The sequence below is a fragment of the Spea bombifrons genome, chromosome 1, assembly GCF_027358695.1.
Source record: "Spea bombifrons isolate aSpeBom1 chromosome 1, aSpeBom1.2.pri, whole genome shotgun sequence".
NCBI lineage: Eukaryota > Metazoa > Chordata > Amphibia > Anura > Pelobatidae > Spea > Spea bombifrons.
The window spans coordinates 60467364-60494273 of NC_071087.1; the positions used below are offsets into that span (position 1 = coordinate 60467364).

At 37.1% G+C, this 26910-nt stretch overlaps 1 protein-coding gene across 1 annotated transcript; it reads left to right on the forward strand.

Moving 5' to 3' along the window:
* The first annotated feature begins 687 nt into the window (after positions 1 to 687).
* Positions 688 to 26085, forward strand: TBXA2R (thromboxane A2 receptor). The gene is made up of 3 exons (XM_053461971.1): positions 688 to 806; positions 20353 to 21301; positions 25567 to 26085. The coding sequence occupies exons 2-3, from the start codon at positions 20408 to 20410 to the stop codon at positions 25834 to 25836; spliced, it is 1164 nt and encodes a 387-aa protein (XP_053317946.1). The 5' UTR covers positions 688 to 806; positions 20353 to 20407; the 3' UTR covers positions 25837 to 26085.
* The last annotated feature ends 825 nt before the right edge of the window (positions 26086 to 26910 follow it).

The following is a 26910-nucleotide window of genomic DNA, read 5'->3' on the forward strand; positions in this document are numbered from 1 at the left end:
TGTGTGATCTGCAAGAAATGCCTGCTCAAAAAGTCTACCTGTTCACTCTCTGTATTGTATTATTATTATTATTATTATTATTATTATTATTATTAAGCTTTATCTTGGGCATAGCTCCTAGCATAACTCTGTCTCCTTCCATTATTTAAAAGCCATCAATGTAACCCTTAGAAACACCCAACACCTTTAGGAAAAAAGACCTTTGAGGAAACATCAGTTATTGAAGTGGTTTTATTTATACCTTCTTGTACTGTTTAATAAACAGAAATTAACCTTTACCATTTTATTGTAATTATGCTAAAAGTAGCCCTTTAATTCACTGCATCTTATTACAGAAATTTAAAACCAAATTCTCACCTAGGTGGATAATTTATATAAATTGTAATTAGACAATTATGCAAAAAAAAAAATATTACAGGCCAAAAACAAACAAGGTATCCAATAAATCATAAAGAAATAAAATAATAATAAATTCGCATTCATGCACATAAACTGTTTTGCATTCTGGACAGAATTGCAGAATTTCGGTATGAATGAATGCAGTATCTAAGGGACTGATAGTTTTCTGAAAGCTACATGCCATTACCCAGCAGTCAGCCCACTGGAACACAAAAGGAGTCACTGGCAACTTTCATCTGGCTGTTATGCAATAATAAGGGAAGACATCTCGCTGCTCCTTCCCTTGCACACACATCCTGACTGTGTGAGCACATTACCAAGTCAGCCAGCTGCTTCACATAAGAGAACAGTCTCTCCCTGCCTTCTCTCTGCCTTCCTCCTGCTCAACAAGACCACTACACACCCAAGTATGTATCCATCCAGTTTCTTTTCTAATTCAATTCTTAGCTGTTTCTTTATTTTATGGGATTTTGGGGCAATCATACTAATCAAGGCATCAGGATGACATTGTTTTTTTTTTTTTTTCATTCTTGCTACTAGAAGGCAAATACAATTAGTAATTATTAATTGCAGTTTTAGTTATGGGTTTGTCTCCAGCACCCACTTACTTTATAATGAGGTTAGCCTCACATTAAGCATAATAGCCTTTGCTGAAATGTTTGATGGGGTCTGGGGTCATTATACTAACCATAACTCTAAAGACATCAGGATTATATTCTTGATAATTGTGCTACTAGAAGACAAATGGTCATTCTTAATTGCAGGTTTAATTATGGTTTTGTCTCTACCACTTCACATTAGAGTTAAGGGAACAGTTACTAACATGTTCTTTTTACAGGGAAAATGAGTAGCCTTAAGAAATACTAGTATATATATATATAATTGCTGACTAGAGATTATGTTCTGTGCCTGTTTAGCAGTAGTTGCCCTACCATATACATGTGTTTTGTAACTTTAGCTGGAATAGTTTCAAGTTGCCAACGCAAGGTTTTTATATATATTTAGTTTTATGAAAGCCTTGCTTGTGTGGTTTCAGAGTCAGGTTTCCGTATCTTCTCCTTCCAAAACACATCTGCATCTGGCAGCTCTCTAGAGACAATTGTGAATTTATTTGAGAGGAGATATTAAGGGGAGATATACTAATTTCATAATAGTATGAAAGACATTCGCCAAACTTTTTAGCTTTCTTTCGATTTTCTGTGCGCTTGTAATATCCATGTAGGTTTTCAATTAGTTTCAATCAAAAACAAGCAAAATGGGGATACAATTTGGGAGATTCATCTATTTTTTACAGTTTTATGCATTGCCACCGCCGATCACCCAGGTTTACTCCCAAACTGATATCTGTCTGTTTGACAAAAAATAACTCCAAAATCGCTCATAGTCTGCCCATTCTTCTGCCTATAATGTTGACGGAGGGTAAAAATATGAATTATTGTATTAAAACTCTGAAACCAGCGTTTATCCACATTTGACATAGGATAACAATATATTTGGGAGGGGGTAGGAAATACTCTTAGCTCAGAACTATACAACCTAAAAGTGAATCAATATTCTAATATTGATTAACCTTACCATAGTCTTAAGTGAGTAACATTAAAAGACATCAGGATGGGGTTTTTTTTTTGCCTTTTTTTGAAAATTACTTGAGCTTGTGCACAAATAAGTGTATGTTACACAAAAAGTAGAAACATATGTTCAAATTTTGATTTTGATGTACATAATCACATAATGATTTTCAGAGATTATATAGCTTCCATACAGTGGGTCAATATCATTCAAAAACTATTGAGATTTCCACTTTCAGAATGTAGGGGGTAATTAAAATGATATATATATATATATATATATATATATATAAATATATATATATACTTAAATACATATGTAAAACATTTCAAAATTAACGCAATTTGTTATTTTAAGCAACCTCAGTGAAATATATAGCAAAGCCCATCTGCTCTAGAGATGCTATGTTAACTAAATGCATACTTTTCCATTTTAAGTAAAGGCAGTGAAATAGGATATGATTGAACAGATGTCATTTTTTGGGGGTTAACTAAGAAGATGACCATGTTGTTGATAATGAGCTGAATTTACATTATGAGTCAGGCGTTTAGGGGTCAAGTGACATCTTCCAGTAATAATTTATCTGTTAGATGCGTTGCTCCTTCCACTTTGCGTAAGCACCAACAGCAGCAGCGGCGTAGCTGTGCCACGGATTCCCCTACATGCGCTAGTAGCTCTATCACCCATTGGATTGGATTGATAGCCCATTCCTTGGGTGACAAATGAGCACTCGGTGGTGTCTGGTGACTGAAAGTTTGTAACATCATTTATGTAATATACAACATCTTACTACAATATAATGACAATGCCTGGTCTATTAATGGATTGTGATAGAGGTCAGCGACAGTTGCTTCGTTGTGGTTTCGATATGAATTTGGCTGCTAGATTTTTTTTTCCCCCAATTCATTTCACATTTACAGCCACACGAAAATTCTAGCTTTGTCTTCCGCCTGACAATCTGTTGTAGAAGATGACTTTAACCCCTTAATGACAAAGCCCGTACATGTACGGGCTCAAAATGTATTGTTTTCAATGGGTTTCGGGACCGCCCATTGTCCTTAAGGGGTTAATATTTCCGATTTGCCATTGGTTAGCAGCCCTTTTCATAATTTAAGTGAACGTTACTATATTTACCGGGAAAGTGCTTGCATGCCAAATAGGTGATTGAAACGTATTTTTCCTATCCTATCATGCTCTTGAGTAAATATACAGCATACTGTCACCTAAGTCTACTTGAAATTCAAAATTTGCTGTGAACTTTATTTTTATTCTTTTTTTATTATTATTTATGAATGTTATAAAAATATAAAGAGCCTTGTATGACCCAAATTAGATTACACTAAGCTTTTTCAAGGGATGACCATGTTTAATGTGATTATTTTAAGGAATACATACGATCTTTCTTTAGGTTTAAGAGGTAGTTCAAGGGACACATGAGAGGACAAATAATTAACAGGGACACCTCCAGAAGACACGAACATTTAGTCGCCCTGCAACTACACTGCTATATGATCCGCTTTCTAAGTGCTTATTTACTAACCTCCATTTCAATATATAGTTTTTTTCTTATACCAGCCTTAGAGGATGCTAGGTCACTTTGTTCTTTCCCAGGCCTGTCCATGTTCTAGGCTTTTTAAACATTACATTCTTTACATTCTCAGTCCCTTAGAAATAGAAAAATAAATCTTGTGGTCCTTCAGATCTATTTTTTTCTGTCTGTCTACCATAATAAAGTGTAGCAAAACAAATGGCTATTTTACGCTTAACCCTTTTAGCACCTGTAACATAATTAAAATATTCCACAAGGATTATGTTCTATGTACTGTTTTTTGGACTGTTATTATTATAGATTCTCCAGATCACTCTATCCACCTATTGTGATCTAGGCTATTTGCCCCTAAAAAAAGACCACAGAAATATAAATATAGTATATATATATATATATATATATATATATATATATATATATATATAGTAGAGGTTGTAGTCATATTAGTCCAGTGGTGTCAATATCAAATAACAGATGTTATAAGTATCTTGTGATATTACCTTTTTTATTGGACTAACAGAATTTTTGTCATTCCAAAATTCTGTTAGTCCAATAAAAAAGGTAATATCAGAAGATACTTATAACATCTATTATTTGATATATATATATATATATATATATATACAGCTTCCAGTTGACCAGGAAGACCAGGCAATATATAAGGTATATTGCCGCAGATAGCTGCCTCAAGGACACCCCATTATCCAATTCAAATTTGAATTTTAGCCTTGTGACTTCTGTAAATGCCACCCCACACCTCAATTTAACCTTTTCAGCTCCCATTGTTGCCCCACACATGATGGCAGTGCTGATTTTCTGCTGCCTTTTCATACAATATATTACTAAAATAGCACTGTAATAGCATTATAAAGTATGCATATTTTATGATGTACATAATAAATGTATCACATATCAAAATGCCATTCAAAATTGTTTTAGTATCTCAAGCATTAACATTACTTATAGTTTTTTTTGTTTGGTTATTGAATTAAAATAAATAGCCTGCCGAAATAGTCAGATGCTCAATGTACTTTTATATGATTACTTGGGATGGGAAAGCACCGTCAAGTGGAAACAGTTGTTTGAAGATCAAAAGGCAGCACGTATTGCAAGAACGTATCAAAATTTCCAAAAAAGGTTAAACAAAATTGTTCTAGGAGGTTAAAGAAGAGTCAGCTGACAAGCATCAGAAATTTCTGTTAAGCATCACCAAGATTTTTTTTGGGAGGCCTGTCATGTTTTTATGCTTGTTGAATACAAAAATGGGCAACAGTCCCTAAAATGAATGAGTATTCGGTGAAAAGGTAGTTTATAAGGCTTATCAAATCAGTATGAACATGACACAAACATCAGCAACTACAAAAATTATCTTAGCTAGCAACAGGAAAAATATAACCCACCGTCCCCCTCAAAAACAAACTAAATAGGCCACATCAGTCTTAACTATGATATAGGAAATCCTGTTTCAGTGATATGACTCCATCAGAAAAGTCTACTGATGACATTTAACATATATTTAAATTTTTTTCTTGTGTTTTTTTAAACAATCCGTCTGTTGGCACATTTCATGCAAGATTTTATGCTAAACTTTTTTGTGGCTTTATTCTTATTCTTTTCTTGTTTAGTTTTTTTTCTAGACAATTTAAATACAAATCTGGTTTTCATTAATTATGAAACAGCATCTAAGTAGTAACCTGACATTGAGAAGCCAGGTTTGTAAAAAAAAAAAAAAAATCTGAAACATCCATAGCACCCCCCAGCATTGCTCTTTGCCATTTGGTAGTGTCTATATGTTATCTGTTCAGACCACTGTGCACAGGTGTGAAATGTGGCCCAATTAATTTTAATGGAAGTACTTTCCTGCCACCAATTGGCTGCTTGAAGCAGTTACAGAAGAGGAGGGTAGATGCAGCTGCAGAGATGCAGCTTCTATCTAAGGGAAGTGCCAGGGCTGCTCCTAGACCAAGTCGCACCCCAAGCAGTCCAATACTATATACTGTCACCTCCACATACACACTCAATCCAACACCGTACACTGACACACTATACTCTCCACACACACTGTACACTAACACATACACTTGAACAGTATACACAGAGACCACACAGTCTACCACTCTACACTGACACATTGTTAATGTTGTAAATGACTATTGTAGCTGGAACCGGCCGTTTTTTATGGAATATATTTACCATAACTTGCGTTCCAATGGCACATTGTGTTAGCTATCCACGTTTAAGTTTAAAAGGCTAAATACTTTTTATAAAACTCTTTTGCAATTATGTTAGCACAGCTCGGTATTTCCTTGTTGTTCCTGGAAAGCAGCTAAGTCACCCCAAACTTTTAAACAATAATGTATATATACATGCACACATAACCACCTCCAGTGCCCTTCCTCAGAGCAGCTCTTATGACGAGCCACATAACTTTGCATTACATGATCCTGGCAGGCCTTGAAATTATGATCCCACAAAAAATGAATGGGATCTCTCTGTTATCTCATGAATTATAGTGCATATGATGGTTGTAGTGTCCCTGTAAGGGTTGTTGGTTAGTGTGTCTAGAAAGAAGAACAGGGGCTTACAGGAATTTGATAAATTTACAAAAAGACGATGATGCCTTGTTGATACACACGACAAAACACACAAAGTGCTAATTGAAACCAAAGTACTATTGACATTTTAGGTAGATAGGAGCTAGCAGAGTTGTTGCAGGGTGGTTGTGATAGTATTTTAGGGAATGGCAGTGTAGCGGTTGTGGGGACAGGGGAGGGCTGGCAGCCTAAGGCCTGGGGGGCAAGTCACGTGAAGTGGCTCCGCCCCCTCGCACTCACCTTTCACCCCTCACCTTTCAGACTGCTGGAAAACTTACCTAAACAGCCGCTGGGTGCTGATGCCACCGGCCGGAGCTACTTTAATCTAGAGCTGAAACAACGAATCGATAAAATCGATAATAATCGATAACGGAAATCATCGATAACGATTTCCGTTATCGATTAATCGAGTGATCAATTCGTTGTTGGAGCACTCGGCTCCTTTTACTTACCTCCGCGAGCGTTCCCCGCTTCTGCTACACGCTCTGCAGTCTCCGCCTTCTTTTAGCTACGTGACGGATGTGACGCGTTCCGGAGGTAAGTATTCTTCATGTCTATGTGCACGGATCGCACAGAGCCACTCGCACAGAGCGAATCGCTCTGTGCGAATGGAGCCACTCGCACAGAGCGGTTCGCTCTGTGCGAGTGGCTCCACTCGCACAGAGCGGTTCGCTCTGTGCGAGTGGCTCCATTCGCACAGAGCGGTTCGCTCTGTGCGAGTGGCTCCATTCGCACAGAGCGGTTCGCTCTGTGCGAGTGGCTCCATTCGCACAGAGCGGTTCGCTCTGTGCGAGTGGCTCCATTCGCACAGAGCGGTTCGCTCTGTGCGAGTGGCTCCATTCGCACAGAGCGGTTCGCTCTGTGCGAGTGGCTCCATTCGCACAGAGCGGTTCGTGAGTGTGGGTGCAGGGCAGAGTGGGGGTGGGGGTGCAGGGCAGAGTGGGGGTGGGGGTGCAGGGCAGAGTGGGGGTGGGGGGTGCAGGGCAGGAGACTGGGTGCAGGGCAGAGTGGGGGTGGGGATGCAGGGTGTGAGTGTGGGTGCAGAGCAGAGTGGGAGACTGGGTGCAGGGCAGAGTGGGGGTGGGGATGCAGGGCAGGGTGTGAGTGTGGGTGCAGGGCAGAGTGGGTGCAGGGCAGAGTGTGAGTGTGGGGGCAGGGCAGAATGTGGGGGCAGGGCTGGGTGCAGGGCAGAGTTAGAGACTGGGTGCAGGGGCACAGTGCAAAGTGCTGGGTGCAAAGTGCCAGTGCTGGGTGCAAAGTGCCAGGGCTGGGTGCAAAGTGCTGGGTGCAAAGTGCCAGGGCTGGGTGCAAAGTGCAAAGTGCTGGTGCAAAGTGCTGAATGCTGGGTGCAAAGTGCTGGATGCAAAGTGCCAGGGCTGGGGCAAAGTGCTGGGTGCAAAGTGCTGGGTGCAAAGTGCCAGGGCTGGGTGCAAAGTGCTGGGTGCAAAGTGCTGGGTGCAAAGTGCAAAGTGCTGGGGCAAAGTTTCTTGAACAGTAATAGTCCACCTCTTTTCAGAATGTTTGGGGTTATTTTGTTTCATAAATATTGTGTTTGGGTTCTTGTACTTTGAAAATATTGTTTTTTATTACATCATAACAAAATAAGAATGTTAATGTAAATTTTAAGTTGTTTTTTAACATCCAGTTCATTAAATTCTTTTAAATAAACGAAAAATTTGCATATTGTTTTTTTTTATCCGATTAATCGATTAATCGAAAAAATAATCGGCCAACTAATCGATTATTAAAATAATCGTTAGTTGCAGCCCTACTTTAATCCTTTTTTTTATTTATTTAATATGCCGGATCGGCTTGCCATATTAAAAATAAATAAATAAAGTGTTAAAGTAGCGCCGGCCGGCAGCATCAGTACCCAGCGGCCATTTAGATTCGATTTCCAACAATCTGATGGCCGCATACTGATGGGAGCAGCGTGAGGGGTGAAAGGTGAGTGCGAGGGTGCGGAGCTTTCACCCCTCACGCTGCTCCCATCACTTGGCGGCCATCGCATACGGCCGCTGGGTGCTGATGCCGCCGGCCGGCGCTGCTTTTATACTATTTTTTTTTTTCATTTAATAGCAGATCCGTCTTGCCATATTACATTTTAAAAAAAAGTATTAAAGTAGCGCCGGCCGACGGCATCAGCACCCAGCGGCCGTTTAGATTAGATTTCGGGCGGCCTGGGGGGCAATTGCCCCCCTGCCCCCCGGACCAGCCCAGCCCGCCCCTGTGTGGGGATATCGGAAACAATTATGAGTAGGCAACTTAGCTGTCTCATTATCAATTAGTAAGCCTTACAGATCGTCGGCACAATTATTTTGTGCTTTGATTTAGGAAGTCCATGTGATGAGTCCTCTGGTTAATCAATTTGTTTTTTTATTTTGAAATCTTTCACATATTTTATGCTAATATAATTCAGGGGTTAACTTTTAACTCCTATGATAGGGTAGGCTTTCTCTCTGATTGATGGGTTCGGATGTGTTTTGCGCAATTTCTACCAGGATGTTACAAAGATAGACATAGAAACACTTTTTGCCGGCAAAGCTCGCACCCTCTGTTCACTTTTGATTACACGGCCGTGCTTTGAGGTTCTAAATAAAGGTTATCTGTGTTGAGTTAAAACAGCTTTTCCTTCTACAAGGGATCTGATATTTCTTTTATACTTAATGCATACGAAAACAGAGTGCACTTAAAATAGAGGCTACCTCCTTTTGTCGGAAATATATAAACACAGACACTATTATGTGAGACATCTGCCTTATTGTGAGTTATTGCACTACTTTAGTGCTCATTGGAATGAATGCCTTAGGCGCATGGATCAGGGAAACATTTCCATGGATTTGTTTAGACTCTAAATTGCTACAAATTCACTATTATGTCTAAGCAAAAACAAGATTTGTTGATACTTAATGGAAAGTAAATAATCATATCTATTGACATATTAGAAGGTTTCTACCATGTTCTTCTCTCTCCACGTGTGTACACATTAAGGTTTATCTTCATTTACTTTTACTTCTCTTTAAATTTAAATGTTTTTCTTAATATAGCCCTCTAGATTGTAAACTTGCGATCAGGGACTTTTTTTTTGTTTTCACTTAATGTAACAGTCTGACAATTCCAGTTTTGTCATATCCTTTGAATGCATGCATTGTAAGAGCGCTTTGAACTTTGTTGGCGCTATATAAATAAATAATAATAGCATTTGAAATGAAATTTCACTAATGAAGAATAAAATACCATCGGTATAACTTAAAGGGGAATTCACACCAATGTATTTTATTACTAGCATTGCATTCAATTTTTTTTTTTTTTTTTTTTAAAAAAAACATTGTTACATTTGTTTAAATGTTTTACATAATATAATTTTTCACAAAGCTACACATTAGTCATTTGTATATTGTAGCTCTGCTATATTAGCACAATCTACTAGACAAATTGACTCCTTATGATGCTTGTGGCAAACAATACAATAGCTTTTTGTTAATTGCCAAGCTGACCATTCCCACTAACGAAGGTGTATGAATGAATGGACTTAATTAGCTTTCCCATAAGGACTCATCTCAGTGTAATATTTGAACAAGGACTGTAACCCTAAATATAAGGACTGCCTGCAATGGCATCATTCAGCCCTGTAATGATGGAAAAAAGTAGAATGAAACCAGGCTTCAATTCTTAACTACATTACTGTATACACCCTGTTATATATGTTCCAAAATATTTATTGGACCTTTCCTTTTAAGTTGTACCACCCGTACAACTGTATTTCAAGCCTACACATTGCTCACTGTTTACCTGTAGCATGCAGAGTAGAGTGGCCCCCTGCCGCGTAGTGCCCCGGCCCCCCGTGACTAACACACTTACACATGTGCACTCACACATACACACTCTAACAGACACATACGTAAACATACACACTAAAACATCTTCATTTTATCACACCACCACACCTTGCTCATTCACACCTCCACAGTCCTACATTACCCAGATACTTTGGCTATTTGTCTATTACCACATAATGCCTCTTTACATGATGTGCAGGGTCGCTGCCTCCACAAGTGGCTCCATCCAACTCAAATCAAAAAGAATTTTGGACTGGTCTGTGCTAGATCCGCCCTATTTTCTTACCCTGGCATAACAACGCTGGTTCTAAGTCTCAAAAAAGCCCAGTCCCCTATACCCCCTATGGCCACAATCTTTGGCGGTTAAGCAGGGACCAGGAAACCCTGTGTTACTACTAGCGCAAATCTATTTTCTTGTGCTCAACAAGTTTTCCTGTGAATGCCAGGGAAAACAGACTTACGGTATCTGCGTCCATAGCTTCCAGTGCTTTGGCACTGGTAGACCCTACAAGATCTAGGAGAAGACATGGTCAGCATGGTGGGAAACCCACTCTCCTACTGGTAAACACGGTAGTGCATTGTCAAACATGGTCGCCTGTCTAAACTCTTTTAGGGCAAACTCTGGACTGATCATAAATATCTCTTTAGCTGTTAATATTAATACCATTACCAATGTAGAAGGGGATCTGATACTGGCCAAACAACACATGTTGCAGTTTAGTATGCTAAATAAAAAATAGCTCAATTTATGAATTTTTTTTCAATCAATGAAATTGTTTAAATATGTTGAGATTCATACTTAGGAACTATTTCACCATAGGAAAGATTGAATATGCTTTCAGCTCTTTGTACTTTTCTTCCAAACAGACCTGATTACAGGAACATATGTCTGTCAGCTTGTGCTAAAATAAGATTCCAGCTATATTTCGGTATTTCATCCTGATTTGTTTTCTATATTGTTGTTTATCCTGACACATTCCTATTAAGATGCAATGAAAGCCAGAAAAAATAAACACTGCTTTAAGAAAGTTAATAATAAATCCACTGTTTACCTTACACTGTGTGCATTGGATTACTTAAATCTAGAACATATGAACATAAAGCGATGTATCCTTCCATACTTTGTTCCGTGTTTGTTCCTGTTCGATATTTATGATTCCTAAAATATGTTGGAGACGTTTGCTTATATGATGTTGGGAAATATAATATGTCTGCTTATTCTTTGTGGAAAAGTTAGTGAAGTAAGCACAAATGGATTGCATTTGCTACATCCTATGATTTCATCACTTCTCAGGCACACTGATTCTTTTAAGTCCTTGGACATGATTCAGAACATCAATTAACCAAAAAAGTCATCAAAAATAACTAAATACACCGTTGCTCAATTTGCTTTTAAATGGATAGTTTAATGCCCCCATGGAGATATTCCAAAGAATAGCGCATATTAAAGTACTTTCTGAGTACTTTAATATGCATTATTGAAAAAAGTAAAAAAAAAAAATAATAATAATGACAGTAATGTACTTGTAGAAGCTGCAGTTCCACATCTACTGGAGAATGCCTCTGAGGTGCAATGATGCGAATCAACCAATCAGTGGCGGGAAAAAAACTACCATTAAAATCTGCAGAATCAACCATGTATTTGAAAGGGGGGCACCAAGAAAATATAAAGGGACCTCTCAGCTATCATATGCATTAAAGGTCAGGCTCGATTCTACCTCCGCTCACTGTTTTCCCAACTCAAGTTTATATGTTAATCATTGTTAAAGGGAAACTCCCGCCATCATACGCGTGTTAATGTATATGCGTTATTGGTTTCCCCCCTTGGAAATCCATGAAGGTATTCTGTAGTATCCCACCACCATGCATTAGACCCTGTGTGCTGATCAGAATGCTAGAGGATTTGCTGGCTGCTATTAATTTAACCCTATTCAGTCCTACAGATCATAAATAGGGCTGGAGGCGTTTATGCTAGTTTTCTAGTCCTCTATTATTAATAAAGGGTAAAGGGGCTCTATGACAAAGGAGTGAATTGTAAGTATGTAATGGTAGAGAAAAGCAGAAAGGTTCTCAGGCTATGTTGTACAAGTTATGTCTGGCCTTCAGAATTATTCTACATAATTGTGCCAGTATAAACAGCTTTCTCTGATGCCGGCTTTCCCCCTGGGCTTTGCCATTTCTAAAAATACTTAACATTTTATTAAGTATGATTATTATTTAACAAACAGAACAATAGACTATGTCATTTATTTAGACAAATGCTTACAACAGACTTGTCCCTACTTGCTTGTTAAGCTACCATTTTCACAGAAACATAGAATAAAAGTTCTCCCAACAAGGAATTCCAGCCCCCCCCCCATTAGTAAAAGAAGTAAATAAATAATTCCTTTAACATACATGGAAATAGCACATTGCTGGGAAAAATGCCATTCTAGTTTGGTAGTTGCCATGTTGTGCATTACTAATATCTATATGTGATGATGTATATAAATGACATCATGTATTGTTCTGTGTAGAATGACCAATGCAACAAAGATTTTGGGAAAAAAATAACAGACGGTTGCTCACTTCCTCCATTAGGAAGTTGTGGAATTCTGGGAATTCTTTATGGCATTCAAGGAATAGTTTTGTCCTACATACCATCCTTAAGTGATATATGTTTTATACTGATTTTGCTATATTTCCAAATTTTTGAACATGAGTTTGTTCACATTTGTTTTCAGTAAATGGATGCTGAATGTCTATTTTGCTCAAAGCAAATATTTGAAATGACCAGATAGTTGCAAAATCATTGAATTCCCGTTGGTTTTTGGCATACGATGGTGGAATGTTTGGTTTGAAAAAGATTGCATTCTCTGTACTGGTTTTAAACAAGACTTATTTTTAATAGAGTATTGTTTGAAACAGATGTGACAAAATTTATGCAGAAATGCCTGTTCAGGAAACTTTGATCAGAATTAGTATTAATACTTCAAATATTGTTATCTTTCTAGTATCTAATTGAACATTTTGGATGCAATAAAAGCAGGTGACATGTATTTTGTGTAAAATACACGCATATATATATATATATATATATATATATATATATATAAATATATATATATATATATATAAATATACACACACACACACATATATACTACTGTTTAAAAGTTTGTAGTCAGCTGTTTTCGTGGAAAACAAGGACATTTCTAGCTGTGTTAACATAATTGCAAAGGTGTTTCCTAATAATCAATTGATCTTTTAAACTTAAACTTGGATTAGCTAACACAACACGACATTGGAACACAGGGGTGATGCTTGCTGAAAAACGGGCCTCTGTACGCCTGTGAAGATATTCCATTAAAAAAATCAGCCGTTTCCATGTACAATAGTCATTTAGAACATTAACAATGTTTACACTGTATCTCTGAACCCTTTGATGTCAGTTTAATGGACATTTGTAAGTGACCCCAAACTTTTGAATGATATATTATATTATATGTGCCCTAAATAGGCGTAATGTTGATCCAACACCAAAAATGAAAAAAAGCAAATTCTGGCATTTAAAGGGTTGATATACTTATTGCTAACTTTAAGGAACTATTTTACTTAGCTGATTGTAAACCGGATGCAGTTAAAGGAAAACAGCACTTATTTGAATAAGAAGAAAGGAAATGGATACAACAACGTGATGATATGCTTTCGTTAATAAGCTTTTAGGGCATCTAATTGTTGTGAAATACATAGCTGTACTGTCTGATGATTTACATACAATTAAACAATAACAACAAGATTAACTAAGGAAGTCAAGGTAATGTTCCCTTTCAGACAGCCTTCTAATGAGGACCTAATCATGTTTGTTTTCTGTTAAAAAGCTTCCTTACTTTTAAATTTAATCTGATCTCATTTTTATTCATGTCTGTACTTCTGTCAGTCAGTGCTTGTGCTAATGGATGGAATTTTAACCCCTTAAGGACAATGGGCGGGTCCCTAAACCCATTGAAAACAATGCATTTTGAGCCCGTACATTAAGGCTTTGTCATTAAGGGGTTAAAAAATTGATACGGGTTAAGTGTGAAAAAAATGCTCTAATTGGTCTAATCAACATTGCAACTAAATGAACTTTGCTTACTTATTGTACTTTATTGTTCATCTTGTGTCCATTTACTTTTAAATAACCCCCAATGTTGTTGTTCAAAAGTATCATTTTTCAATACTGGCTGAGTTACAGCATTAGGAACAAAATGTTTTAGTTTTTACAAGATCTGTGTTTAAATCAAATCTGGTAGTTTCTAGTTGGGTCCCGGGGAGTTTATGCAAGAAGATGTATAAGTGGAAGCTCTTTTTGTTTTACTTGACGGTCCACATATACCCAGCAGTTACTGAAACAAGTACTTTAGACAGGATGACCATGACAGGATCCTTTCTGTGTTCCTGGTATGAGTTATCAAATGCTTTCCATTTGATGTGCAGTGCACATTGAGTGTGTTATTCTAAACCACAATTTACTAGTTTTTAGGCAGCTAGACAAATGGATAATTTTGAACTTCATATAGAAAATATTAGTGACAGCAAGAAACGGTATACAATTTTAAAATGTAACCTTTATTAATTGAATTGGTAAAATTATACACATAAACTACTTAAGGTGGGGAAAAAAGAAATACTGTTATTGCTATTGATGCAAGAAATCATTCATTCATTCTTTTTTTTTTTTTTTTTTTTTTTATTATGAAAATACAAGAATATACAAACATTTAGACAAACAAATAAAAAGGATTGCATATTTGCAGGTTAATCTAGTTTAAAACAGATTCATCTGTCTGTACTTACAAATATATTTAGAAAAATCTCTAAGCAAGATATACAACCATTTAGACTAAACATATAAGGGGATTGCGTACAGAGATAAATATAATAAAAATGCATTTAAATTTGTCTTATTTAAGGCTGACGCCGTCCGCCTATAAAATAGGAAAAAAAAAAAAAAAAATCTCTGGGCTATCCACTTATAACATACAAAAAACAAACAAACATGGCGTGGTAAGGAACGGGGTAAACTTTATGTATTTACAATAGGAAAACTTAATAAAGTTGTTGTATGCACTTATAGGGATGATACTAATTCATCAAATATTTTGAACCAAGAGTCCCAACAATTATAAGATTTCCATGAGTTTAGGAAGGGCCAGCTAATTGCTCTTTCCATTTTTATCTGGAAAAATAACTGGTTGATGAAGTGATTCCAGATAGGAGAATTAGGTACTTTCCAATTTCTGGCTATTGTGATTTTCATTGCTACTAGGCAATGCGTAAGTAATAATTTATCTTTCTTTTGTAAAGGCGGCCATTTTAGATGTAATAGGGCTACCTCTGGTATTCTTTTGATCTTTATTTTAAGTAAAGTGTCTAGTAGGTCATACATCCTGTTCCAGATAGGTCTAATTTGTCCACATTCCCACCAAATATGTAGGTATGTTCCATCGTCATTATTGCATCTCCAACAGGTAGAGGAACTGTTGGGATACATACATTTTAGCTTAGACGGAACAAGGTACCATCTATTGGTCACTTTATATTGGGTCTCCAAAAGAGTTATGGAGTGTATAGACTTCGTTGTATTTAATTGAGCTTGGAACCAGTCTGTAATATAAATTTTACAATGCAGATCTTTTTCCCAAGTTTTTATATAGGGAGATGTCTGAACCTCTTCCCATTCACGCACCAATTTCATAATCTTAGAGGTCACTCGAGGGACTTTCTCAGTGCTAAATATTTCACCAAGGAGGTCAATCTGAGAGGTGGAATGCATAAAAAACTGTCTGAGGGCACTTTTTATTCTTAAATATTTAAAAATTTCTATTGATGATAATTGGAATTCTATCTGTAAGTCTGGGAAAGTTCTTAATTTGCCACCAAAGAATAAGTTATTAACTCGTAATAAGCCTTTATGTTTCCAAGATGTTAAGTTGAGTTCTTCTATATTGGCCGCCAGAATTTCGATTTGATGAAAGTTAAGAATCTTCTTGTCTATTTTCCAATGTCGTTTTTGGTTTTCCCATAAAGGGATGAGATGTTCAAGAATTATGCTACCTTTAATATTTTCTTTTATATGCTTTAAGCCATGGATATTCCAAATAAGGCTATCTAACTCTAGGTTACCACTTAATTCTTTCTCTATTTCCACCCATCCCTCATTTTTGTCTATCGCTAATTGCATCCTATATATATGTAATATCCTCGTGGTTATATAAAGGTTTTTTATGTATTCATTCATTCTAAAAGCAGTTCTCGCTATTAACCTGGGTGAGGACTGTCCCTTTACATAGCCCCAATTGTTAGAAATGCCGGCTTACTACACTAATAATTTGTCAGCCTGCTTGTCAATAGACCCGATGCAAAACCGATGTTTTCCCTAGGTCAAAGAGGAAATTCCACAGACCAGTGAAACAGAACCGCCAAACAAGAGACGGAGGGAAAAAAAATCACACTAAACAGAGAAACTTATGTACCAAGTAAAGAGAGAATGAACAGAAAGGATTATACAGTAAAATGATGACGCTTTCATAAATGTAGATTGATGAGACTTCAAGAAGGTGACAACCTGTATGGGTAAAAAAATGGCCAACTTGATACAAGAAAGCCAAAGGAAACATGCTGTGCCAGATCACCCCAGGAAAGAATTAAACTGTGAAACTCGAATTAATTGGGTTTTTTATCTGTCCACATTAAATGCCAGTTGCCACAGCTCTGACCATTTCTCCAGTTTACCTCAATCATTACCTCAAGGAACAGCAACCCTATTGCAAATCTTTGTGTCATCAGCAAAAAGACTGTCAGGGGCTGGGTCCATACAGACGGCTGTAAAGACCCAGAGCGCCCAATGATGTAATTCATAACATAACAAATGGGCGGGCACACCTTATAAAGGAAACAGACGATGAAGCTAAGATCAGGAGGGAAACAAAGTATCAGAAGTAAACAGCAGAGCACAGGAAAATCCAGGAATGGATTACCGCAAAGGGGGGACTGTAGTGAGACAGGGGAAACTAGGGATAAGCAGCTCCGCAGCCTGAACAGGGCCTGACATACCTTACAATCAAGACATTCTGCAATATCACTAATGAAAATATTAAAAATAATGGGAACAGATCCCTGAGGTACCCCACTGCTCCTAATATACTACATTCATTACAACCTTCTGTTGTCTGCCACTCAGCCACTGCCTAACCCATTCAACAATATTTGGATGTAAACTGAGAGATTGCCGTTTATTGATAAGTCTTCTTTGTGGGACAGTGTCAAAAACCTTACTGAAATCCAGATACGCAATGTCCACCGCACCACCTTGATCAATTATTTAGTCACTAAGATTAGTTTGGCATGATCTTCCTGAAGTAAACCTATGTTGTTTTTGATCTTGAAACCCACGTGACGTTAGATGTTCAACAATCCTATCGTTTAACATAGTTTCCATTAATTTCCCCACTACAGATGTAAGACTTACTGGCCTGTAGTTTGCTGACTCCTCCCTACTGCTGTTCTTGTGAATGGGAAAACATTCGCTAATTTCCAGTCTTCTGGGACTACTCCCATTACCAATGATTGGTTAAATAAATCGGTTATCAGTTTTGTTAGTACACAACCAAGCTCTTTTATTAACTTTGGGTGTATCCCATCAGGCCCCATCAACTTATTAGTCTTATGTTAGACAGCTGAAGTAGAACCTCTTCTTCAATAAACTTATATGTATCAAATGACTCAGGCTTTTTCCTACTTGAGGTTCCGTTCCTTAATTTTCATCTGTAAAAACTGAGCAGAAATATTCGGTGAGACAGTCAGCTAGATCTTTGTCACTTTGGGTTTGTTTTGTATTTACTAAATGCTAACTTCTTTTTTTTTTTTACTACTCTGGCCACTTCTGTGGAGTATCACAGTGGTTTCCTTCATGTTTTGCACTTACTGAACAGCCTAATAAAATTTTTGTTACCTTCAATAATAACAAACTTTTAAATAAGCCCATTTCTCCTGGACTCCATTTAAATGGTCCGAGTCTGATAGTAACTCCTTTACACATTTTCTCATTTTAGAAGAGTCAGCTTTTCTAAAATCTAAAACTTTTGTAGTGTGACTCAGTTACTGTTCACATATTAAACCACACAGAGTGATGATCACTAGATCCCAAACTTTCACCTACAGAAATATCTGTTAACAACTCTCCATTTGTGAACACTAAATCCAATATGGCCTCCTTACAGGGAGTAGGAAGTTTAGAATATCTGCACTCCGGGCACAATCAGCTATTTTGTTTTTCCAGTTTACATCAAGAAGATTAAAGTCGTCCATGATTATAACTCCCCCCCCTTCACTGTCATTTTAGTAGATTCTCTAGCTCTTCTTATTGTACAGGGGGGTCTATAAATTACACCTACACAAGTTACTGTACATTTACCAAATCTTACTGTAATCCAAACTGACTTGATGTTCTTCTCACCAACTTGTGTTAGGTTAGATTTTATGTTATCTTTCACATAGGGCAGGGGTATACAAGTTTTTTCTGCAGTGGGCCTCTTCATCAGAATTGTATACGTGCGCGGGCCGTACTCATTTTTCACTGTGAGAAAATATGGCCTTTAATAAGATATGCAGATTAAAATAAAGCAAATGACACAAAACATTTACTTTTCCTCTCACTGATTTCTGGGCCTAGAAAGTTTTGTGACCTTTAAAAATAATTTAAAAAAACCCCACACGTTTAATAAAAGTAAGTAACACACCACAATTGGACAAAAAAATTCAACAATATGACTTGGCATTATAGGAGTGTGATTGCTAACAGCAATCACACTCCTATCATACCCAGGCAACGAGTAAATGCTGGAACCTAGGCATGATGGGACTCTGATTGCTGTTAGCAATCACACTCCTATCATGCCAAGTCAACCAGTACATGGTGGCTGTCAGTGATGTGCAGACCCCATACTGCTGGCAGCATCAATACACAAGGAGGGCAGCTAGCCAGGTTTCAGCATGTACTGGCTGACTTGGCATGACACATATTGGGTGTTTGTGTTTGGGTATGTTTGTGTGTCACTGTGTGTGCCTCTGAATATGCTAGTGTGTACCTGGGTACGTTTGTGTAGTTGTCTCTTTCAATATGTACTTGGTATGTTAGTATATGAGTTTGTTAGTGGGGGGGGCTGTGTGTTAGTGTCTGAGCCTGAGTGCCCAGTTGTGTTAGTGTGTGGTTATGTGCCCGGATGTCTTGTCAGTGTCTAGGTGGGTATGTTCGTGTGTGTGACTGTGTGTGTGCTCATGTTTGCATGTGTCTGGCTGTATGTGTTATTGTTGAGTGCCTGGTTGTGTGGGTGTGTTAGTGTCTCTGGATGAGCTTGTTCGTTTGAGTGTCTATGTGCATATTAGTGTGAGTGTCTAGGTGTGTATGTTAGTGTGAGTGTCCAGCTGTGTCCGCTTGTGCTTGTATATGTTAGTGTGTATGGGGGTATGTATTTTAGTGTGTGTGTCTGTGCATGTGTGTATGTGGGCATGTTAGTGTGTGTGTTTGTGTACGTGTGTGTTAATGTGTCTGTACATGGTGTCAAAGAAGGACAAGAGCACCCTTGATGAAGACCCAGAAGGGTTGAATATATTGCCTGTATTTAATTTAATGGATTTAATGGTCTTAGAGGACGTAGAAGGTTTTTTATACATTTAAAAAATCCTAAACAGCAACATGCTTACTTATCTCTACAGCATGTCCATTAATATCTTGTTTTGGCCCTTTAAAAGAGGATAAAGTGATTATATTATAAACACTTGGTTAATTAATACATTTTCAAGCAATAGAAACAATTGTTTTAATTGAAACACACCATGAAACACGTATGTGCCTATTCCTGTAAACTATGTATACTTATAATTATGCATCTATATTAATATTTCATACTGTGGAAGTATTTACTCACATGTATTTGCATTGGCTCCTTTCCTTCTACTTTAGTAATTAGTATAGGTCTCTTTTATGACTATTTAATGTTTGCATTTCAATGTTATATCTTCTTACATGCTGCAATGTACTGTGCAATATGTAAGCGAGTATAATGATGTGTCTGTAGATTTGCAGATTTTATTTTAGGTGGGGATGCAGGGATGGCAAAGAGCTGGCAACATTTAGCCCTTGGGCATGTCCAGCTAAGTGACATCTGAAGCATATGAAATTTTTTTTTGCCAGATATTACATGTGAAGCGTCACTGTGGGATCAAGATTATGACCAAAGTGCTTTTCTTAAGTGTTAGACTGGTAAAGAACATAATTTGGAGCTTTAGCATCACGTATGCCCTAGTGTCTTGAATGTTTTCAAATGTTTACATTATATCAATTAATATGCTTATTACATTTATTTGTTTTTGCCCACAGTTTTGCAGGATGATTGAAGTCCATGAAAGATTGAGATGATGTACAACTCAAGTCTATGAATTCTCCCAGGATCCCCAAAGCACTGATGGATCTGCCAAATGACCCATTAAGGGTTGCTAACATGTGCAGTATACATGGAATAGACGTTTTTTGCCCAACGCTTGACACTAATGCATCTGATGGAACCTGCTTCAGATATATAAATATGACCACTGCCATGGATATGAAAAAGCCAATTACTTCTTCATGGTTTTCCACTATTTTCAGCTTGATTGGCCTGGCTTCTAATCTATTTGCCTTCTGTGTATTGGTCAGTGCGTCCAGGAAGACTTGCAGTCGCTCACGTTCCTCTTTCCTTATTTTCCTTTGTGGTTTAGTGGTTACCGACTTCATGGGACTTTTGGTCACTGGGATTATTGTGGTGTCATATCATATAACGCAATTTGACTGGCAAGTGTTTGACAAGAATTGCCATCTGTGCAATTTTTTAGGACTATCTATGGTCTTTTATGGGCAGTGCCCACTTCTTCTTGGTGCTGCCATGGCAGCTGAACGTTTCTTTGGCATAAACAAACCATTTTCCCGTTCGGCTAATGTGTCCAAAAAGAGAGCCTGGGGAATCGTGGTCATGGTATGGTGCTTTGCTTTCTTCTTAGGACTATTGCCCATAATGGGCTTTGGAAATTATACCCTACAGTATCCACGATCCTGGTGTTTCCTCACATTATTACAAGATTCAAACAACAAGGCATTTGGATTGATTTTTTCCCTGACTGGCATTCTATCCGTCTGTCTCTCCTTTATTCTTAACACCATCAGTGTGGTGACCCTCTGCAAAGTCTATCATGACCGTGAGTCTGTCCAGCGACGGAGAGACAGTGAGGTTGAAATGATGGTCCAGCTAGTCGGGATCATGGTGATTGCCAGTGTCTGTTGGCTTCCATTACTGGTAAGCTAAAAAAAATATTTGATTAACTATTTTCATAGGATTTCAATATTTTTGAGCATGAACAATGTTATATGTGATATGATACACGCATACAAACACATATGTTAGACTTGGGCTGTCGATTCCCAGGCCTCAAGGATTTAGGTAAATTTTTGCTTTGAGCACAAATGTTTTAATCTGTTCAAACCATTTGGATTGAGCTACCAGTGCTCAGGCAGAGATATTCATAAAATGCCCTGGTTTTGGTCCTCAGGGCCTGGAGTTCAACACTTTGATAAATAAGTTAATAAGTGGAACCAGAAAAGAACCTAGAAGGACTCCACTTACAACATCCATGCAGCTTTAGTATTTGCAACACTCGCAGCACGGCACCTTTACAGTGATTTTTGGGGGGCTGCTACACTAGGCATGCCCCACGCTTAACGGGTAGAACAATGGTCAGATTTCAGTCACATTTAATGAATTCTGTGACAGAGCAAGGTGCCAAAAGCTTTGTATCAATACTATTACTAGGAAATATCACAATATATATAGATGAAAGTCAAAGCGCTTCCAACATCTGGTTCACATTGACCCAGGCGTAGTTCACTCAGCATCACTGTTCTACTCGCCCATCACACATGAATATCTCGTAACTTTAGTACTTTCATATTCATTGAAACATGTAACAAAACCAGATTCCATCTTCAGGAAACTATGCAAAACAAAATGTGTTTCTCTTTAAACGTTAGCCAGAAAATAAATCTGTGTTTGCATTCTGTCAAAGGAATGTTCTTTAGATATATCTGCCTAATAGTAAGAGATTAATCCCATAATCTCAGTTTTGATTAAATTTTAAGAAATCCGCCGTGTTTAAAAACAAAATTTGGGGGATTTTTGCTATTTGAGTGTCTGGTTTAGAAAAAAAAAAATCACAATTAATTTCATGTTTAAAAGAACAGTCATCGACATATGTTTTTTATTTAAACGTTATAGGCAATTGACATCATAGCACTACTTCTGCATAGGTTTGCTATGCAGAAGTAGCGCTTTAAACACAATCTCCTATGTTTCCGTGTCAATATTAATATGCAGCCTCCTAATTTACTAAACTGGCAATATACTATTATGAGAATGCCTTTGCTAAGTATGCAAGTCGCACGTTTTATGGAATCAATTACTGTGTAAGTGATTGATAGGGATAATTAAATTTAGTTTTACTGATCCCAAATGAAGCAAGCAATAAACACACAACATGAAGCGCAGGCAGTTTTTGTTTCTTGTACACAACATGAAGCGTTGATAAAGTTACGTTGGGATTTGTTATTTCAACTGAAGCATTGATTATGGTTCAATAACTTTATTTTAACAATATGATCTATAAGGTCTAGTTTATGATCCATTTCCAGCTTTATAATTAGTAACATGATTTTCTACTGTCTGGAACTTTAGGCATATGTAATAGCTAAAAACAGAAGAATTTGAGTAAATTAGGTTCACTGTTGTTCCAGTGAACCTAATTGACAAAAAATGACAAAAGAATCATGATTTTTAATTACCCATAAATTACTGGTAAGCTAAAAAATAAAACAATTATTTGATTAACTATTTTCATAGGATTTCAATATTTTTGAGCATGAACAATGTTATATGTGATATGATACACGCATATAAAAAAGCATATGTTAGCGCCTTTTTTTGTAAAATAGTATTTCCATATGTCGATTTCTCCTATGTCTTTTATTGCCCACTAAGCTCAAAGCATAACCACCATGTTTTCTTAATTAAAGTATGCTCCATTAATCATTCCTGAACTCTACTGAATCCTTTTGTGTATGTAATGTTTTTACATGTTTCTATCCCCCCTTTCCCATACATACTATGCATTTAAGTTTTTAATTGTGAATTTTGTTAGAAACAAAAATAGCCATTTCTCTTTGAATTAGTTCATCATAGATTGAGACTTTTGTCAAAGGTGGTATCTTATTGCATCATCATAGAAAACTTTCCTGAGGTAAAGCAGTCCCTAACCCCAAAACTACAAACGTGCTCTTTTTGAAAAATAAAAAAGCACTAGATATTATTATTTTTTATTGTTTTATATAGTGCCATCATATTCCACACTGCTGTACAATGGCTGCACAGGACATAATAAGTACCGTATTATGTAACAATTTGACTGACATAAACAAGAGCTCAAATAAGTTATGGGTTGTTTTGATAAATGAATTTTGAGGAAAAATGTGAAGATGGTATTTCCCCTTTAAGAAATGCAGAGTGGATTACAAGTGATTGAGAGACATCTTAAAACTGATGAACACATCTGAGAAAGAAAACTATTACCGTGCATGTTCTGGAGTTTGTCAGATGGCTACATAGCTAGAAAAGTGGTGAAGTTGGAAGAAAAACAGACATGCTTCTAGTCGAACATTTTCAAGATTTTCCCTTTATTTTCATTTTCAAGATTTTCCCTTTATACTATTCTAGTATACTTTATACTATTCTGTTGATCGTAGACAAACCCCTTTATTGAACTATTTAGAAATTTTTCAAATTAATCATTGGATCAATCATTATACATTTTTAAAAAAAACTGTGTGCATTCATCGTATCTATATTTAGGACGGATCTCTCAAAAAACTTTACTATGAATTATTTTCAAAAACCTTAGAGAGAAGCTGCAGCTGCTCCTCCAAGGAGGAGCCAATCACATGTCACTACACTTTAGAACTGCCACCCTCCTGGACCTACAGCCCTAGGCCTAATTGTACTAGGGCAAAATATCTGGATGCAAAAGCAGGACAGATCCTCCTAAAAAAAGGCTTTTTACCGGATGTAAAGACCTTAATCAGTCTGTGGTCTCATCTTATTTTTAGTAATGCCTCTAGCTACTCTAGCTATACCAGCCTGCATTGTCTGTTTTTCTTTAAGTCTTCAAAGATAATTACTCCAAAGTCGCTCTTTTCTGTTTTTTTGCTGATAAGGCAATGCCACAAAGATATATTCCGCCTTGGGATGTTTACATCCCAAGTACATTATTTTACATGTATCAACGTTACACTTATGTTATACTTGTAAACAGAAATCTCCAGTTCATTTAAGGGTTATCAATGCCACCTGCAAAGTTAAATTGCTTAGTGCATATATATAATATTTAATTTGAGTGCATGAGGTAGCACAAGGATGCTGGGAACAAAATTTGTTGTCTGGTGCCCACATTCACTCTCACTCACACTCTCATTCACTCTGTCTCTTACACTCTCTAAATTACTTCACCTTCAATCTTCTCTCTTTGTCCGCATCTCCGCAGATATAACCTGGCATGAACTTCCGACAAAATGGAAGTTGGCGCCAGGTTATGTTGGTTCCTCCAATTGGTTGAGAGGGCGTCACTGAAAGCGCTGCCGTTTTGCCTTAAAGTGAACTTCCAACAAAATCTCAGGGCTCTCTGTGACGTCTTTGCGATAGGAGGATCGGGCAATGACACGTCACTGGAAGGGCTGCCATTTTGGTGTAAGTTCGCTCCATGTTATGTCTGCGAAGAGGGGAGATAAAAGATAAAAGAGAGAAGATGAAAAACAATAAGATGTGGAAATGGAAGCAGAAGTGGTCAGCAGCGAAGGTAGTGAAACATTTAAAGGGCGTGAGAGCATGGGAGAGTGTGAGTTAAAGGGCCCGCAAAATTTCAGTTTATATTTTTGTGAAACAATATATTTTTGTGGATACATTTTAAATGGTCTTGTTTTTTTTAAGTGCATGATTTTATAGGATTGACATTTGCATTTGCACAAATTATTGTATGTAAATTAACCCCCAAATAACCTTCAATTTTCTTTTTCTTTCAATATCAGTCAACATTATGGAACATAAAGAAATGTATTTGAAGAAATAATATAATAATTCTATTAGAAGAAAAAGCACTAATGCTAAAAGGGAGAAACTAATCACATAAGCCTTTCGAGAGAATTTGTTATACAGTGTAATGCATTTTACTTAGTTCCTTGCCAACACTGTATAACCCCTGTCTTTGGTAGTAATTAATTACATATACAAAAATGATAGTTAATATAACAGTTAGATCTCTGTTTATGCTTGAAATGTTATTACAAACTAGTATGTATCATTTGAGGCTGTAGAAGTTTATTTTAGTCAATTTTAAGTACTTGTGTCTAAGTTTTTTTTTTTTTGGAAAAGTTTGGTTCTTCCCTTGTGGTTTTGGGACTCAGTAGTGTTATTTTGATAGTAATAAAGATGATCTCATTGTTACACCTTTCTTGTTTGTTTAGATCTTCATAACACAGACTGTTCTGCAGCAGCCCAACGTGGGACTGGCTAACGGAGAAATTCCTAGAGAAACAGAGAAGTTTCTTCTCATCTATCTCCGCGTGGCTACCTGGAATCAGATTCTGGATCCCTGGGTCTACATTCTCTTTAGAAGAGCAGTATTAAAAAGAGTTTATCCTAGCTTGAAATCTCGGCCATCAATCGTGTCCTTGTATCCAACTCTTACCGCTTCCTTACGTCGCAAATACACTCAAGAATCTGTGATTCATTAAACAGACTGCTGCGGCTTCTTTGTGGGGAGAAAACAATAACCTCTAAGTTAGTTACATACATGCATGTGCAATGTGTTCTGGTTCTTGCAAATATTTATAAAGTAATATGCTACTTATATGAAGGAGTTCCAGTTTGCCGCAAAATGCCCAGCAGCTTCTTGCAGGAGCCCTGCCGCATGTCTACATAGTAGCTCAGGCAAAAAGGACCTTGTCTGCCTTATATGTGAGTCACATGAAATAGGTCATGTTATCCTGTGATTAACACTCTCTGAATTCCGTAAAATAAAGAAGGTATTTACAGTTTGAGGAACAATTATGTGAACCCTTTCAAAGTACATGAATTTCTACATATATTAGTCATTTAATTTGATCCAGTCTTCAACTAAGTTACAAAAACAAGCAAACATAGCCTGGCTCCGCTAATAACACACACTTATTTTATTGAACACATCATATAAACATTCACAGTGCAGGGTGGAAAAAGTATGTGGACCCTTGGATTTAATAACTGGTCAACCCTCCTTTGGCAGCAATAACCTTACCTAAAAGTTTCCTGCAGTTAGGAGGAATAATTGATCATTCCTCTTTACAAAACTGTTTCATGTTAACAATAGTCTTGGGTGTGAATCGTTTTCTTGAGGTCATGACAAAGCATCTTAATTGGGATGAAGTTAGGACTCTGACTGGACCACATTTGTTAAAACCATTCTGTTGATTTATGTTGTTGCTTGGGGTTGTTGTCTTGTTGCATCAGCCAACTTCTGTTGAGCTTCAGCTGGCGGACAGATGACATAGTAACATAGTAACATAGTTTGTAAGGTTGAAAAAAGACCTAAGTCCATCAAGTTCAACCCTTCTACCTAACCTTCCTATTCTTGATCCAAAAGAAGGGGAAAAAAACGCCTAATTAAGCTAATTCGAATTCTGCCATCAGGCGGAAAAAATTCCTTCTTGACTCCAAGAGGCAATCGGACTTCTCTAAAATGTCTTGATAAACTTGGGAATTCATTTTTCTATCAATTATAACAAGCTTTCCAGGCCATGAGACAGCAAAGCAGCCCCAAACCATGATGT